Source organism: Eulemur rufifrons, chromosome 6 (assembly GCF_041146395.1).
Source record: "Eulemur rufifrons isolate Redbay chromosome 6, OSU_ERuf_1, whole genome shotgun sequence".
NCBI lineage: Eukaryota > Metazoa > Chordata > Mammalia > Primates > Lemuridae > Eulemur > Eulemur rufifrons.
In genome coordinates, this window is record NC_090988.1 from 100,703,831 (window position 1) to 100,716,832 (window position 13,002).

The 13,002-nt window shown below is 58.8% G+C and overlaps 1 protein-coding gene across 2 annotated transcripts in view; it reads right to left on the minus strand.

The window, feature by feature from the left end:
* LRP5 (LDL receptor related protein 5) overlaps positions 1–13,002 on the minus strand; it is a 105,526-nt gene that overhangs the window by 57,027 nt on the left and 35,497 nt on the right. For both annotated transcript variants that reach the window (XM_069471736.1, XM_069471737.1), the window contains exons 3-5: positions 10,375–10,572; positions 6,958–7,154; positions 5,561–5,692 (exon numbers count right to left, since the gene is read on the minus strand). In XM_069471736.1, coding sequence (XP_069327837.1) covers positions 5,561–5,692; positions 6,958–7,154; positions 10,375–10,572 — 527 coding nt within the window. The remainder of the gene's footprint in view (positions 1–5,560; positions 5,693–6,957; positions 7,155–10,374; positions 10,573–13,002) is intronic.

Here is a 13,002-nt window from a genome sequence, read left to right on the forward strand (position 1 = left end):
CCAGCGCACATCAGCCTCCCTGGGGAACTGGCCCACTGGGCTCCCGCCTCCCTCACACGTCCCTTCCTGTGGACTGGGTGGGTCGAGGGTGGGACCAGGGAATCTGGATGTGTCATAAGAGTCAGAGTGATTCTGACACAGCGGGCCTTGCTCCTGACCCAAGACATGCTGGCCTTAGCCCCACAGGAGAGGGGGCCACGTGCCCTGAGCTGCCAGGACAAGCCCTCTCCCCTTGTCCCTGCCCCCAGCTCCTCTTGGCAGCACCCAACCTTGGTGGCTACTTCTAATTCCAAACATTCAAGAAGAACTGCTCTCTTGGCATGGAATCAGATTGCCTGCCTGGCTCCCAATTCAAGTTCAAATTCAAGCACACCTATTTGCTGAGCAGCCGGGTCTCCCTCCAAACAACCTCATGAAGCGGGTACCATTATAGTCCCCTTTTTACCAGTGAGGAGCTAAAGCACAGAGAGGCTAAGTCATTTTCCCAAGGTCACACAGCCAGGACGTGGGCTAAAGTATCATAACACGATAACTTAAAATAGAAAACCATCATACAACTGAAAGTAGGTGCTCTTGATCCTGGGTTTGCCTGACACCGCGTTTCCTCACCACCAGAGTCCTTGGCAGGCTCCCAACTACAAAGCCAGCCATGTCATCTACCCCGAACCCTCCTGGCCTGAGCGTCACTTCCAACATCTCCCTTTGAGAACAGGCAGAAGTCCCATCAGCACAGCCTCCTGCTCTGCTACCTGCACTTCTGCCAGCCCAGCGCCACGTGGCCTCAGCTCTTCATGCCCCTGGTACACTGGACCTCACCGATTCCGCAGCCAAGAGATCTCCACGTGGCCCCAGGGCCTCCTCTGCCCGACTCTGAATTCTATCCCCCACTGGATACCTCGGAAGCCTCCTGGGAACTGGCAGCCCTCCACGGGCACCGCTCCCTTCCGGCCAGCTCTGACATCCCCACTGGCTGGGTGCCCTGCACGAGGCCTCTGCCCACCGGGACCTCAAAGCCATGCCGTCAGCTGCAACAGTGCTTGCTCCATTTGGCCCTTGCCTGCCAGCTACTATCTCCAGGCGGTTTTCACAGTCAGTACGCTAAGCACATGGGCTCGGTCAAAATCCGAATTCCACGCATAACTCGTGTCCACGAGGACACACAGCCACACGTGCCAACAGACGCTCACACGGGAAAGGAAAACAGCTACAGTGCTCAGGTGACAGCATCATGGTCTTTTAATAGAAAGTTTTCCTTTAATGTGATAGTTTGTGGCAAGGAGTAAAAACCGGAGGTCAGGACATCCATGCCCTAAAACCCCCAGTTTGCCGGCGTGGTCTGTTTCCGTGAAGCCTGAAGCCCGTGGCCCCTCCGGCCTCGCTCCGGCTGCGTCTCTGACGTGCCGGCCTGGGGTCTACGGGCTGAGTCTGTCCTCCAGACAGACCAAAGGCCCCTCAAGGACAGAATCCATTTCTCACTAATGCCTATATCTCTCTGGATTTAGAAATATGGAAAGACATTCTAGAACCACCTCAAGTTTGCAGAAAGCCATCTTGGTGGCAAACCCTTGAAATGCTTCTGAGAAGATTCTAGGTTTCTCCTCAATTCTCAAACCTTTGGAAAACTGTTCATCTCTTCCACGCCAGCCGCCCTGGAACACTCCACCTTCAGACGGGCCAGGCGGGGACGGAGAAGCAACGCCAGCACCCGGCGCCAGCCAGTGAGTTAACGGGAAGCCCGAGGGGCAGCCCACAAAGAGGCTGAGCTTGGGAACCACTTTTATTTTAACAAGTGAACCCAACGGTCACATTCTCATGCAAAATGAGACTCCTGGTCGTATCCCTTTTGTGTCTCATCTATGAGCTTTCCCTCCCTTTGACACACATCCCAGACACAGCAGAAAACTCCAGGCTCAGTGCACAAAGTAAGAAATTCCTCGCGGTGACTCTGCGCGGCGCCCCCAGCCCGGCCCACGCTCCCACCCGAGCAGGGCCTCCGAAGGACACAAAAGCGTCTTTCTCCCTCACGCTCCACTCAGCATTCTCCAACTGAGTTATTAACAGCGCCTCTCACAGCTGGGGGGAAGCAGGGAAAGGTGACCCCTGACGGCTGAGACCCCGGGGAGTCTGGCCGCTGGCAGCCCGCTAGAGGAAGCCCGGGCTGTGCACTGGGCCCCTCCGCCCCGACAGCTCTGGACTGGAAAGGCTGATCCACCGGTTCAACTCCACAAGTGTCTGTCCTGTCATCTCCACACTGCAGAGCCACCAGGGCTGAGGCCAGAGACACCAGGCCCATGCCAGTTTGCTGGCACCGCCTCCTCTGGGAAGCCCTCCCACTGCGGCTTCCCAGCATGGCCCTGTGACCGGGCAACCTCCTCTACTCTGCTCAACACACAGGCCCACCCCTTGCCTGCCCCCTGCCCGCCCCACTCACCCCCTTGCAGGACAGTGAGCTCTGAGGACTCCCCAGGGCCGCTCTGGGCCTGGACATGCAGCCAAACAGTAAACATTTGCAGAAAGACCAAGATGCCCTCAAAGGGCTTGGCCAGGGGTGGCCAGGCCCCAGGGCGCACACGGAGGGCCCAGCTATCGGACGCTGGGAACCAGAAAGGAGCAGGGGCTCCACCTGAGCCCCAGCCTCCACCTCTTGTGGCTGGAAAAGAAATGAGCATCCTCCACTGGCCGCCCAGTGACAGCCCATCCCCACATGCGGGAGGACCCTGGACAACAGAGGCAGATCCAGACCTCAGGCGAACCTGCCCCAGCTCTCACGGGCCTGGCACCGGCCACAGCACCTGAGGTGCCAGTCATGGTGGCAACGTGACAGTGAGGAGGGCATGGATGGCAGACCTGGCTGTGTATACTGTGCACCTACCGCGTGCTGGGCACCCTGCATGGCACTTTCCATTCCTGTTAACAGGTGGGTCCTCTGTGGCCTCCCTGGGCAGGGCTGGTCCTGGGGCCCCCATCTCATGGAAGAGAGGCGGCGGCACCGGGTGGCAAGGCCCCAGACCCCCTGGACGACCAACGACCCTTTGCAACCCAGGGCAAGCTCTTTGGGGACTCCAGGCTTGCCCTGCTGAGCCACTTTGCTGGACCATGACTCTGGGATTCTATCGGGGCCTGCACCCTACCTCGCCTGGAACCCCATTCCTGGAACTCTGACGCACGAGGGAGCCTCACAAGGCCCCCTAACCAGAGCTCCCTGCACAGGTTCCTCTGTCAGGCAAGATGCCCGGCAGGCACTATGGCACAATCCATCTTGGAGGGGCCGTGTCCATCCCCTACTACTTCTACAAACGTCCACACACAGCCCGGCTCGGACACGCCAAGTGCACAGACAGTCACCACACCTGCTTCCAGACGCACCCCATGCTCTCCCAGAGCAGACATCACCAACCGATCCAGAAAGCATCTGGGCAGGCATCACCAATCAATGGTGGCAACAGACACCAGACCCACCTCCCTCTAATTCCAGGGCCCAGGCCCCAAGCCAGCTCTCACCCCCTACGGCAGTGAGACTCAGAAATAGCAAAACCACAAAAAGAACAGAAACACCCAGAAGCAAAAAGATGGCTAAATGATATGTCTGCTTGAAAAGATGTCCTTCGGACACTAAAGTTCATACTTACCTCCTGTGATTGCAAATGCTCCTGCAACACATCAAGTGAAATAAATGCCTCAGGGTTCCCACATATGCTGTTCCCTACACCATTCCTCTGCTCTTTAACCCTTCAGGTCTCCGCTGGAATGGTGCTTCCGGGGGAGAGATCCCGACCCGCCAGCTCAGGTAGCCACACCCCCCATACACTCGTCTCCTCCCAGCCTCCTCATGCCCTTTGCCCTTCGTTCCTCTTAGCCAAGTCTGTCCTGACTTCACTAACTCGTGTGCCAATGTCCCGACACCTGCCCCAGCCAGCACACACACCAGGTGAGGAGCAGGGAACAGGCCGGTTGATTAACTGCTTCATTCTCCGCTCCCAACACGAGAGGCCCACGGCAATTATTGGTGGATATCGTGGAATTTACATACTCCATATTTTCAATTTGTCAGGATGAACTGCTCATTCTTAATCTGTGCCCACATCCTGGTGACACTCTCTCCCCTCTGTCTTTCAGCCTAACTGTAGCGACCGCTCCCTGCTGTCTCGAGCCCCTTTCCTGGTTTCTCTCCGGGAAGGAGAGAAACCAAACGATAAGAAGGCAAACCCTCCTGGGCAGCCCGCAGTCCTCACCCGACACGGAAACCCTGCCGGGAGCATATAAAAAATCCCACCCCACCACAAATGCCACGACCACACACACGATACCTGGCCACAGCTCCCCCAGGGCACAAGGGACCAGGACGGCCCCTAGAGGTGGACCCCCATGTGCTGGGGCAGCAGCTGGGCAGAGGGAGGAAATACCTCCCCACCTGGACACTCAGGGAGGGTTTTAGTGGGCCATACACCTGCGACCCTACCACACGGACATTCCCACATTGGAAGCCAGCCCACCTGGGAAGCCCCCTGCCTCCCTCGCCTTCCCCAGCGGGATGCTGACGCAGGAGGCGGGCGCAGGCCCTGGCCCACCAGCTATAGCAAGGACTGGTCCCAGGGATGGCTGCTTTCCTGGCACCTCGTAATAAGCCCCTCACGCGCCAGGCCCCACGGTCAGCTCCAGAGGCCCAACCAGCTGTGCCAGGCCCCAGAGCACCCCAAAGACAGGCTGCGCCCTGCACCGGTATCCTTTCCAGAGGAGCCCACCCTGAGCCCCACACCTGGGAATAAAGAGCCTCAGAGAGGAGGAACGACGCCGTGGCGAGGGCCCTCGGAGCAGTGCGCGCCTGAGAACCAGGGGGAGAGTGCACAGGTGGTCAAACATCTGAAGCAAAGAAAACAAACCGCATGTGGGGAAGGACATCAGCTTAGCTCCGTGCGTCCGGGAGAACGCCGGGTCAGAACATGCTTGTGGCCTGAATTTCCATAGGGGAGTTGTGACGGCGTGAAGGCTCCGTGGGAATGAGACTCGAGGATAAAAATGAATTACATGTTCCTGTCACCGTGGAAAAATGCTCGTGAAAAGCGGAAAAGCAGGAGACGAAACCACCCCGCAAGGCGGGGGTGCAGCAGCCGCGGTGCACAGACAGAGGGGAGGAAAGGACTGTGTCTGTCGGGGCGCAGGACCGCGGTGGCTTCCTGCTGCGCAGCGTCCTCTAACGCTGCTGCCCTTTCTTACGACAGTTTTGGTTGATAGCTGACGACAGCGAGCTTGTAGGCTGTGATCACTGTGTGCGGCAACAGTACTCAGCTGTTACGGTGTCATTTTACAGACAGGGGACCCCAGGCTCCGAGAAGGCTGGTAACAGGCCTGAGACTATTCACCCGTCGGGCCGCAGAGCCCAGATCTGCCCACAATCCAGGTCTGGTCGGTGCCAAAGTCCACTGGGATGCACAGCCCACCCGTGCCAGGCCTTCGCCAAAGCACGCAGATCATTCTGAGCCAGTTCCTGAGCTGGTTTCCCAAGGCGGCGGCAGCCTGATCCCACCAGGCTGGGCCCCTCCCCGCCAGCGCTCGGCCTCACCTGCCTTACACGTCTTGCCGTTGTCCTGAAGCTGCACGCCAGTGGGGCAGGCACATGTGTAGTAAGGCTCCCTTGGGGACAGCAGACACAGGTGGGAGCAGCCGCCGTTGTCCTCCTCACACTGAGTATGGACTGGGAAGGAAGGACAAGGGGAGAGAAAGTTCCAGAGCAGGGCCTGCAACCCCCACCACCTCCTGCCACTCACTTGCTTCCAAGTGAGTCAGCACCCCGCCTCCTCAGCCCCCATGACGGTCCCCAGTGTGCCCCTCTGCCCAAACGCCACCCTCGCGTGGCACTAGGGCCCTTCCCCACGGGCACCGCTCTGTCCTGCCTCGTGGCCGACCACCCTCGGTCTGCGATTTCTCCAAAACCAGCTGTGACCTTCCTGGCCACCCTCACACCCCGAAGTGCCTGTCCCTGGAGGGGCACCCTCCCGACCTGGCCCCCTCCCCAAGCTCCTGCCAGGAGAAAACGCTCCTCTGCTTCAGCGACCCCAGAGGACACCCCCTCTGTGAGGGCTGCCCCCACGCACCCGCATTAGGCTCTCAGGCCCGGCCATGTGGGAGTGACAGCCCCTGAGTCAGTGGGCTCCTAAGCGCAAGGCCTGTCCTGCCCTGAAGACATGCATGGACCCCGCAGGTTCCTTGCAGACGCTTGGTGACCTGGCCCAGGCCAGGGTTGCACCGCTTACGGGGACTCTCCCAAGCCCTTCTGTGACCAACAAGCAACTGAGCTGAACTCAATAAATGCTCCTGGCACCCCCCCCTCTGCCCAGGGGAACGCCGGGGCCGAGCACCCCTGGAAGATGGAGTCACTGGCACGACCGCCTCGCCGGCAGGATCCGCCGCCCTCCCTGACGCTGGCGCAGGCGTGCGGGCTGCCCCAAGCGTGGACGTTCTCCAGAGAGCCCTGTCCTCCCCTCTGTCCTGCACTGAGAACTGATGTCACCCCTGCACCCCCTCTCCAGGTTCAAAGCTCAAACTTTCCACAATGGCTTGAAATTTCCATCCCTGGTCCCGTGGGGGTAGGTGACCATCCCCATGGGACTGGGTGAGCCTAGGGCCCTGGCCCCACTGGTCACCTGTCACAGGAGCCTCTGCCACAACCCTACGGAGCCCACAGGCTGAGAACCACCGACTCAGAGCAGGTTGTTCATTAATAAATACGTAACTTCCACTGGGCAGCTTTCCTTAGGAATCCCACTGCCACCTCCGAGCCTGGAAGCCGCCCCCATGAGCTCTGCAGAGGGGTGAGGTCTGCGGCCTGCCCACACCTGCACACACCTCCCTCCACCCCTCAGAGATGCTGGCGCCCCAGACCCTGGGCTTCCGCAGGGGCCCAGCAATCACCGCCTGGGGGAGGGAGGCGCCCCAGCCCCCGCCACACCTGGCACTCACAGGAAGGCTGCCGCTCCTGGCTGAGCACCTGGATGTCCATGGGGGAGTAGAGGGCACTGAGGATCTCCTTCCTCTTCTCCCCGGTGCGCTTGTTGCAGGCATGGATGGAGCGGGTCTGCCAGTCCGTCCAGTACAGAGTGTCCCCAGAGAGCGTCAGGGCGAACGGGTGCGTCAGGCTGCCCTCCACCACCTTCTGCCTGCGGGCCGGGAGGCAGGGGAGAAGCCGTCACTCCATGGCTCCATCCACTCCGCTGACCCGTCTGTATTAAACTCAGCAATGCGGGACCAGGGAAAGCAACCAGGAGTCACCTCCGCTGTCACCTCCGCTCGTGTCTCCAGGAAACCTCTGCGGCGTGTGCACAGCTCCCCCCAAACCCAGCCATCCTGCCACCATTGGTGGCAGTGACACAGGCGGTCCCAGAGGTCAAGCGGCAAAGTCTCCCCCAGAGGAGAACCTAGGAAGCCACCCCTGGTGACAAAGAGCAGCTGACAAGTGTCCATCTCCTGCCCTGAGATTTAATGTAATACCAATCTGGCCGAAGGCACTTGCTTGTTCTTGTAAAGCCCATAATTTAAAGTTCAGAGTAAATTAAGCAATAAAAAGCTTTTCTTCTCCAGGCGCTTAAGTGCCCAGCAAACGACTCGTGTGCGCTGAGACTACGGACACGGGTAGCGGGATGGCAACATGAGGCACAGGAACGTGTGGCCGTTTGTTTGTGACCCCTGACCCTATGCTAGGCTCCCTGAGGGTGGGGCTGCCAGTGGGGGAGGTCACCACTGCGTCCCCAGCCTTGGTGCAGCACCTAGGAGAGAGCGCCGAGGTGAAATTCACGTGACACGACGCTGACCAGTTCAAGGTGAGTAATTCAGGAGCAATTCAGTGCTACTTGGCAGATCGCAGGGCCGGGGTCCCCCACTTCCACCCGGCTCATCACCCCATGCTCGTCGGCAGTCGCCGCCTGTTCCCCGAACCCCCGGGCCCCGGCAACCACTTATCTACCTTCTGTCTGCAGGTTTACCTATCAATATTCTGAATGCTTCATATAAATGGAACCAAACGATATGTGGCCTTTTGTGTCTGTTTTTTTCCACTTCACCCGATGTTTTCAAGGCTCATGCACGTTGTAGCATGTGTCAGCGCTTTGCTCCTTTTCCTGGGCGAGCAATATTCCGACGTACAGAGCCCAGGGTTTGTTTATCCGTCCATCTCCCGGTGGACGTTTGGGGTGCTGTTTCCACCTTGGCTGCTGTGAGTGATGCTAACAGACATTCCTATACAAGCGTTTATTTGGACACCTGTTCTCCGTTCTTTGGGGTCTGTACCTAGGAGAGGAATTGCTGGATCCTACATTAAGTCAACGTTTACATCCTCAGGAATCACCAAACCGTTTTCCACAACGTTGCCATTGTTTTGATCCGAGGAGCCAGAGGCCCGTCCTTCCTCAGGCTGCTCCTCTCGCTGTGCCTGCCTCAGCCAGGACCACCCTCCCCCGCCCCCCAGGGCCCCGCAGTCTGCAGGACACCCCCTCCTCCATTCCACTTCCGCCAGACCTGGGAGCTCTCCGAGCACCCCAGCCTTTCCTGAAAGCTCGCTCAGTCCAGGCACCACGCCCTTGAGTGGCCTAAGTGGCCACGTTGGACCCTCTGCACACGTGCGTACGTGCAACTACCATCCCAGTTCACATACAAGGCCTGAAGCTCGGAGCAGCGAAGAGCCCCAGCCATGGCCACAGTTAAGCGGGGGCCCTGACAGCTCTGCTTCCATTTGAACGGCCCTGGTGCGTCCACAGGGAGCATTAGCCACCTGTAGAGCAGAAGAGTCTGGAAGCAAGGCAGGTGGGAGAGGGGCCGAAAGCCCACCCTGGCTCCGGCCACCTGTGTGGCTGCAGATGAGTGCACGTGCCTCTCTGTGCATCATAACAGGAGACCACAACAGCAAACCCTCCGTAGGCTGGAGTGGGCATTAAACAGCAGACAAATGTCCCTGAAAAACAGTGCTATGGAAGGGCCACCATCACCATCACCATGTTTCAGCTGCCATCACCCTCACTGTCCCCGCCACCATCCCCTAACCCGGGCACCCCCAGCCTGCAGCCTTTGTAGCCTCAGATCCACCCTTCATAGCTGCCAGGACCACTCGGCTCTGAAGAACCACGGTCCCCAGGGAAGCCACGCTGCAAATCTCATACAAGACCCAGACCCATGGGGCCTGTGCTTCCAAGGACAATGGGACAGAAGGTTTCAAACCAGCCCAAGACGCACGGCTCAGCATAAAAGGAGGCCCCGGAGGAACCAGGGGCCTTGGAAGCAGTGAGCTTGGAAGCAGATCTTCCGGCCTCTGTCAAACCTTCAGATGACTCAAGCCCCAGCCGGGAGCTTGACTGCAACCTCAGGACACACCGTGAGCCAGAACCACCCAGAGAAGCTGCGCCTGACTGCTGACACCCCCTGCCCCAAAACCCTGCTCGTTACGCAGCAACAGGTAACTAACACGCAAAGCCCAGGTGACATGGCCCAAGTGTGCCGACATCCTCGAGTCTGTTCAAGTGGGTGTTGCCTGCGTTTGCAGGAATCTGGCCATCGAGTCTTCCCGTGCAGGGTCACCACGGCCCTCGGTGTTGGCACTCACCACACCCCGCACCTAGCCAGGAGCTCACCATCGTGGGAATGGGCTCCACCCTCCCAGCAGGGTCCCCAAGCCCTGGCTCAGAGCCAGCAGGCAGTACTTGGTCCTCTTAGCCATATGCAGAAGGGATATTTCTCCGTCTAAGGGGTCATAAGGCAGAGGGTTGTGCAGCTCAGCTGACCAGAAAGCTTTAAAGACAACTACCCAGCAAAGGAAAAACCCATGTCCATTCATTCATTCAGCAGGCTTTGTTGAGCCCCTACTGTGCACAAGGCTAGGGACACAGTGATGACTGACATAGCTCCCAGTGACCGAGACCACCCCTGCGGCTGCCTTCATGGTGATTATGTGCTGGGGTGGGATGGGCGTGAGGGTAGCATGTACAGGGACATGAACTGTTCACAACCTGGTCCGGCCACAACCCCTGACCTGCAATTCCGGAATCCAAAACACTCTGAAAATGGAAAGAGTTTTGCTGCTCGTGCAGTGGCAAACCACGTGCGTGGATGTGGGGCTACTGATCCTCTTCCCTGCCCCACTTGGAATGAACGTTGCACGTTTTACTGCAGAAATGTCCAGGGGCTCGGTGGCACACGCCACCAACCTTGCTCAGGATGTGACGTCAGAGGCAGCACGGGTTCTCTATCACCGTCCCGAGTTCTGGGAAGTCCCGCATTCCTCAGGTCCGCAGGGCTGCGAGACTGTGGACCGAGCTAAGGACTGCCTTCGAAAGCCCTGGGGGTCGCTGGGGGCAGTGGGAAAGGGGCAGCCCGGGCCGGGCGGGCACCTACCGGAACGAGCCGTCCAGGTTGGCTCGGTGGATGAAGCTGAGCTTGGCGTCGGCCCAGTAGAGCTTCTGCTCCTCCAGGTCGATGGTCAGCCCGTTGGGCCAGTAGATGTCCGAGTCCACGATGATTTTCCGGGTGCTGCCGTCCATGCCAGCCCGCTCGATCCGGGGCGTCTCGCCCCAGTCTGTCCAGTACATGTACCTGATGAGGACGGCAGAGGCAAGAGGAGAGAGAGCTAACACGGACCTGCGTCCGACTTGTGTCCCGCCTGCACAGACGCAGATGGATGCACCAGAGACAGGAGTTTGCCCAACATCTCACCCACCAGAAATGACCAACGCATGGGCTTCTGAGTGTTACTGCCTTAAGGTGAGCAATGAAAACATTGTTTCCAACTAGCTCTCGGTTAACGATAAATTCCGAGCACCTTGCCTTCTCATTAACATCAAGATTCCTGTTCTTCGGATAGTGTCCTGTACTGTAAGTTATTTAAATAGCCCACGTTGATGTTTAGGTTATTTCTGATTTTTCACTATTATGAAAATGCCATAGAAGACCCTTTAAAAGGCAATTCAAAACATGCAGAATGGAATATTATTTAGTGCTAAAAAGATATGAGCTATTGAGCCATGAAAAGATATGGAGAAAAACTTAAAAGCACATTCCTAAGTGAAAGAAGCCAGTCTGAAAAGGCTGCGTACTGTAGGATCCCAGCTATAAGACATTCTGGAAAATACCAAACTGAGGAGACAGTGAGAAGATCGCCGGTTGCTAGGGGCTGGGGGAGGTAAACGGGGGAGCACAGAAAACGACTGGCACTGTCCTTTACGGTACCACAGCAAGCCACAGAGTGCACACCACCAATCGTGACCCTACTGTACCCGTGGGCTCTGGGTGTCAATGACGCATCCGTGCAGGTCTGCAGCTGTAACAAGCGCACGGCTCTCTGGGACGCGGGCGTGGGGAGCCCATGGGGGGGCGCGGGGCAGGCACGAGCTCTCCACACTCAGGGCTCAATTTTGCCATGAGCCTAACACTACTCTAAAAAGTCAAGTCTGTTCAAAAAGAACAAGACACATGGGTGGGTGTGCCCTGAAATAACAGCGGCAGCTATTCGGGGTGGGTTTGTGGGTAACTTGGCTTTGCCATGTTCTCAGGGTTCCTTCCAGAAGGGGCAGACATCGCACATCCACGAGAAACAACCACATCCTACAAGGCTCCCCCGTCTGATGTCTAGCCAGTGGGCCAAGACAATGTGAGCAGAGACAATGTCCAGCGTCTGGGAGGGCAGGTCCCAACCTCGCCAGTGCCCAGACAAAGCGCCCAGTCCTGAGGTGACCGCAGGGTGTGTGCCTGGAGACTGGGCGTGGCTCTTCAGCGGAGACCAGAGGGGAACCACACCAGCCTGGAGGACACAAGGTTCCCATCCCAGTCGGCCACGATGGGCCACGGACCACAGGGCTGGCAGACCTATTTTGTTCTGTCTACCCCTCTCGGCAGAAGAAGGGGACAGTGCCCGCACCGCCCTTGGAGCAGCCCCCCAACCCCGGTCTAAGTGAGATGGTGCTGGCTCCCCCGTGGCATCGTCCTCCTCCTCCTGGGGTGGGCACAGGGTCAGCCAGGCCTGTCAGCAAATCCCATTAGCCCCGGCCCCGGAGACAGGCAGCTTGTTCAAGCTGGGCGCACGGGGGTCAGCCCTGGAACCCCGAGACTGGGGAGGGCAGGGCACTTTGCCACCCCACGGGATGGCTGCCGGGGAGAGAAGAACCCAGGCAGGGACAGGGACGGATGGGTCCCTGGGCTCAGCTGCACCTCACAACGGCGGCACTGCGCAGACATCCTAATTCCGCAGGCGAGCAGATTCTCTCTTCTCCTGGAGCTGGTCTCTCTCGTACCAGCGTGTCTCTCCACGCTCTGGGAATCCATTTCTTCAGAGGCGAGACTTCAGCCCATTTCAGTGAGCCCTGAGCTGACCTTCACCAGGGGCCAACGTGGCAGCTGGGGACATGGGGAGAACAAGCTCTGCCTCGCCCCTTGGGGGTCTCCGTCCAGCAGGAGAGGGCAGATGACCTACGCACGGCTGCCACCTCCCCCCACCAGGGGAGCTCTTCAGCCACGGGAGCTTCGGGTGGCCGTGGCCGAGGGCCAGCCACATCCGTAGGGTCAGGCAGGCTTCCCAGCAGGGTGGCGTTTCCAAGCTAGCACCACCGCCACCTTCCGGAGGGGCCGTGACCAGATAGCTCACAACAAACGTACTGCACTCAGCTGTTGTCACCACACCCCTCTTCTCCAGCTAAGTGGGGACAGAAGCAGAGGGCAGGCTTCACACGGAGGCCTCCCCAAGCAGCCTCTGTCACATTGTCTCCTGTGAACCCGCCCAACGCAGGGAAAGCAGGCACTGCTATTCCCATTAGCCAGGTGAGGACACAAAGCACCGGAAAGGCTGACCTGTCCCTGCTCACGAGCACCAAGTGGCAGCTCTGGGAACGCAGCATGGTGTCTGGTTAGGGCCTGAGCCTGGCCATCATGACTCACCCCTTCGCCAGCAGGGCCGGGGTGTGGGTGAACTTTTCCTGGCAGCCTGAGTCTCCAAGGTGCTGGCGGCCAGCCCGGCAAAGGCTCCCGAGGGCC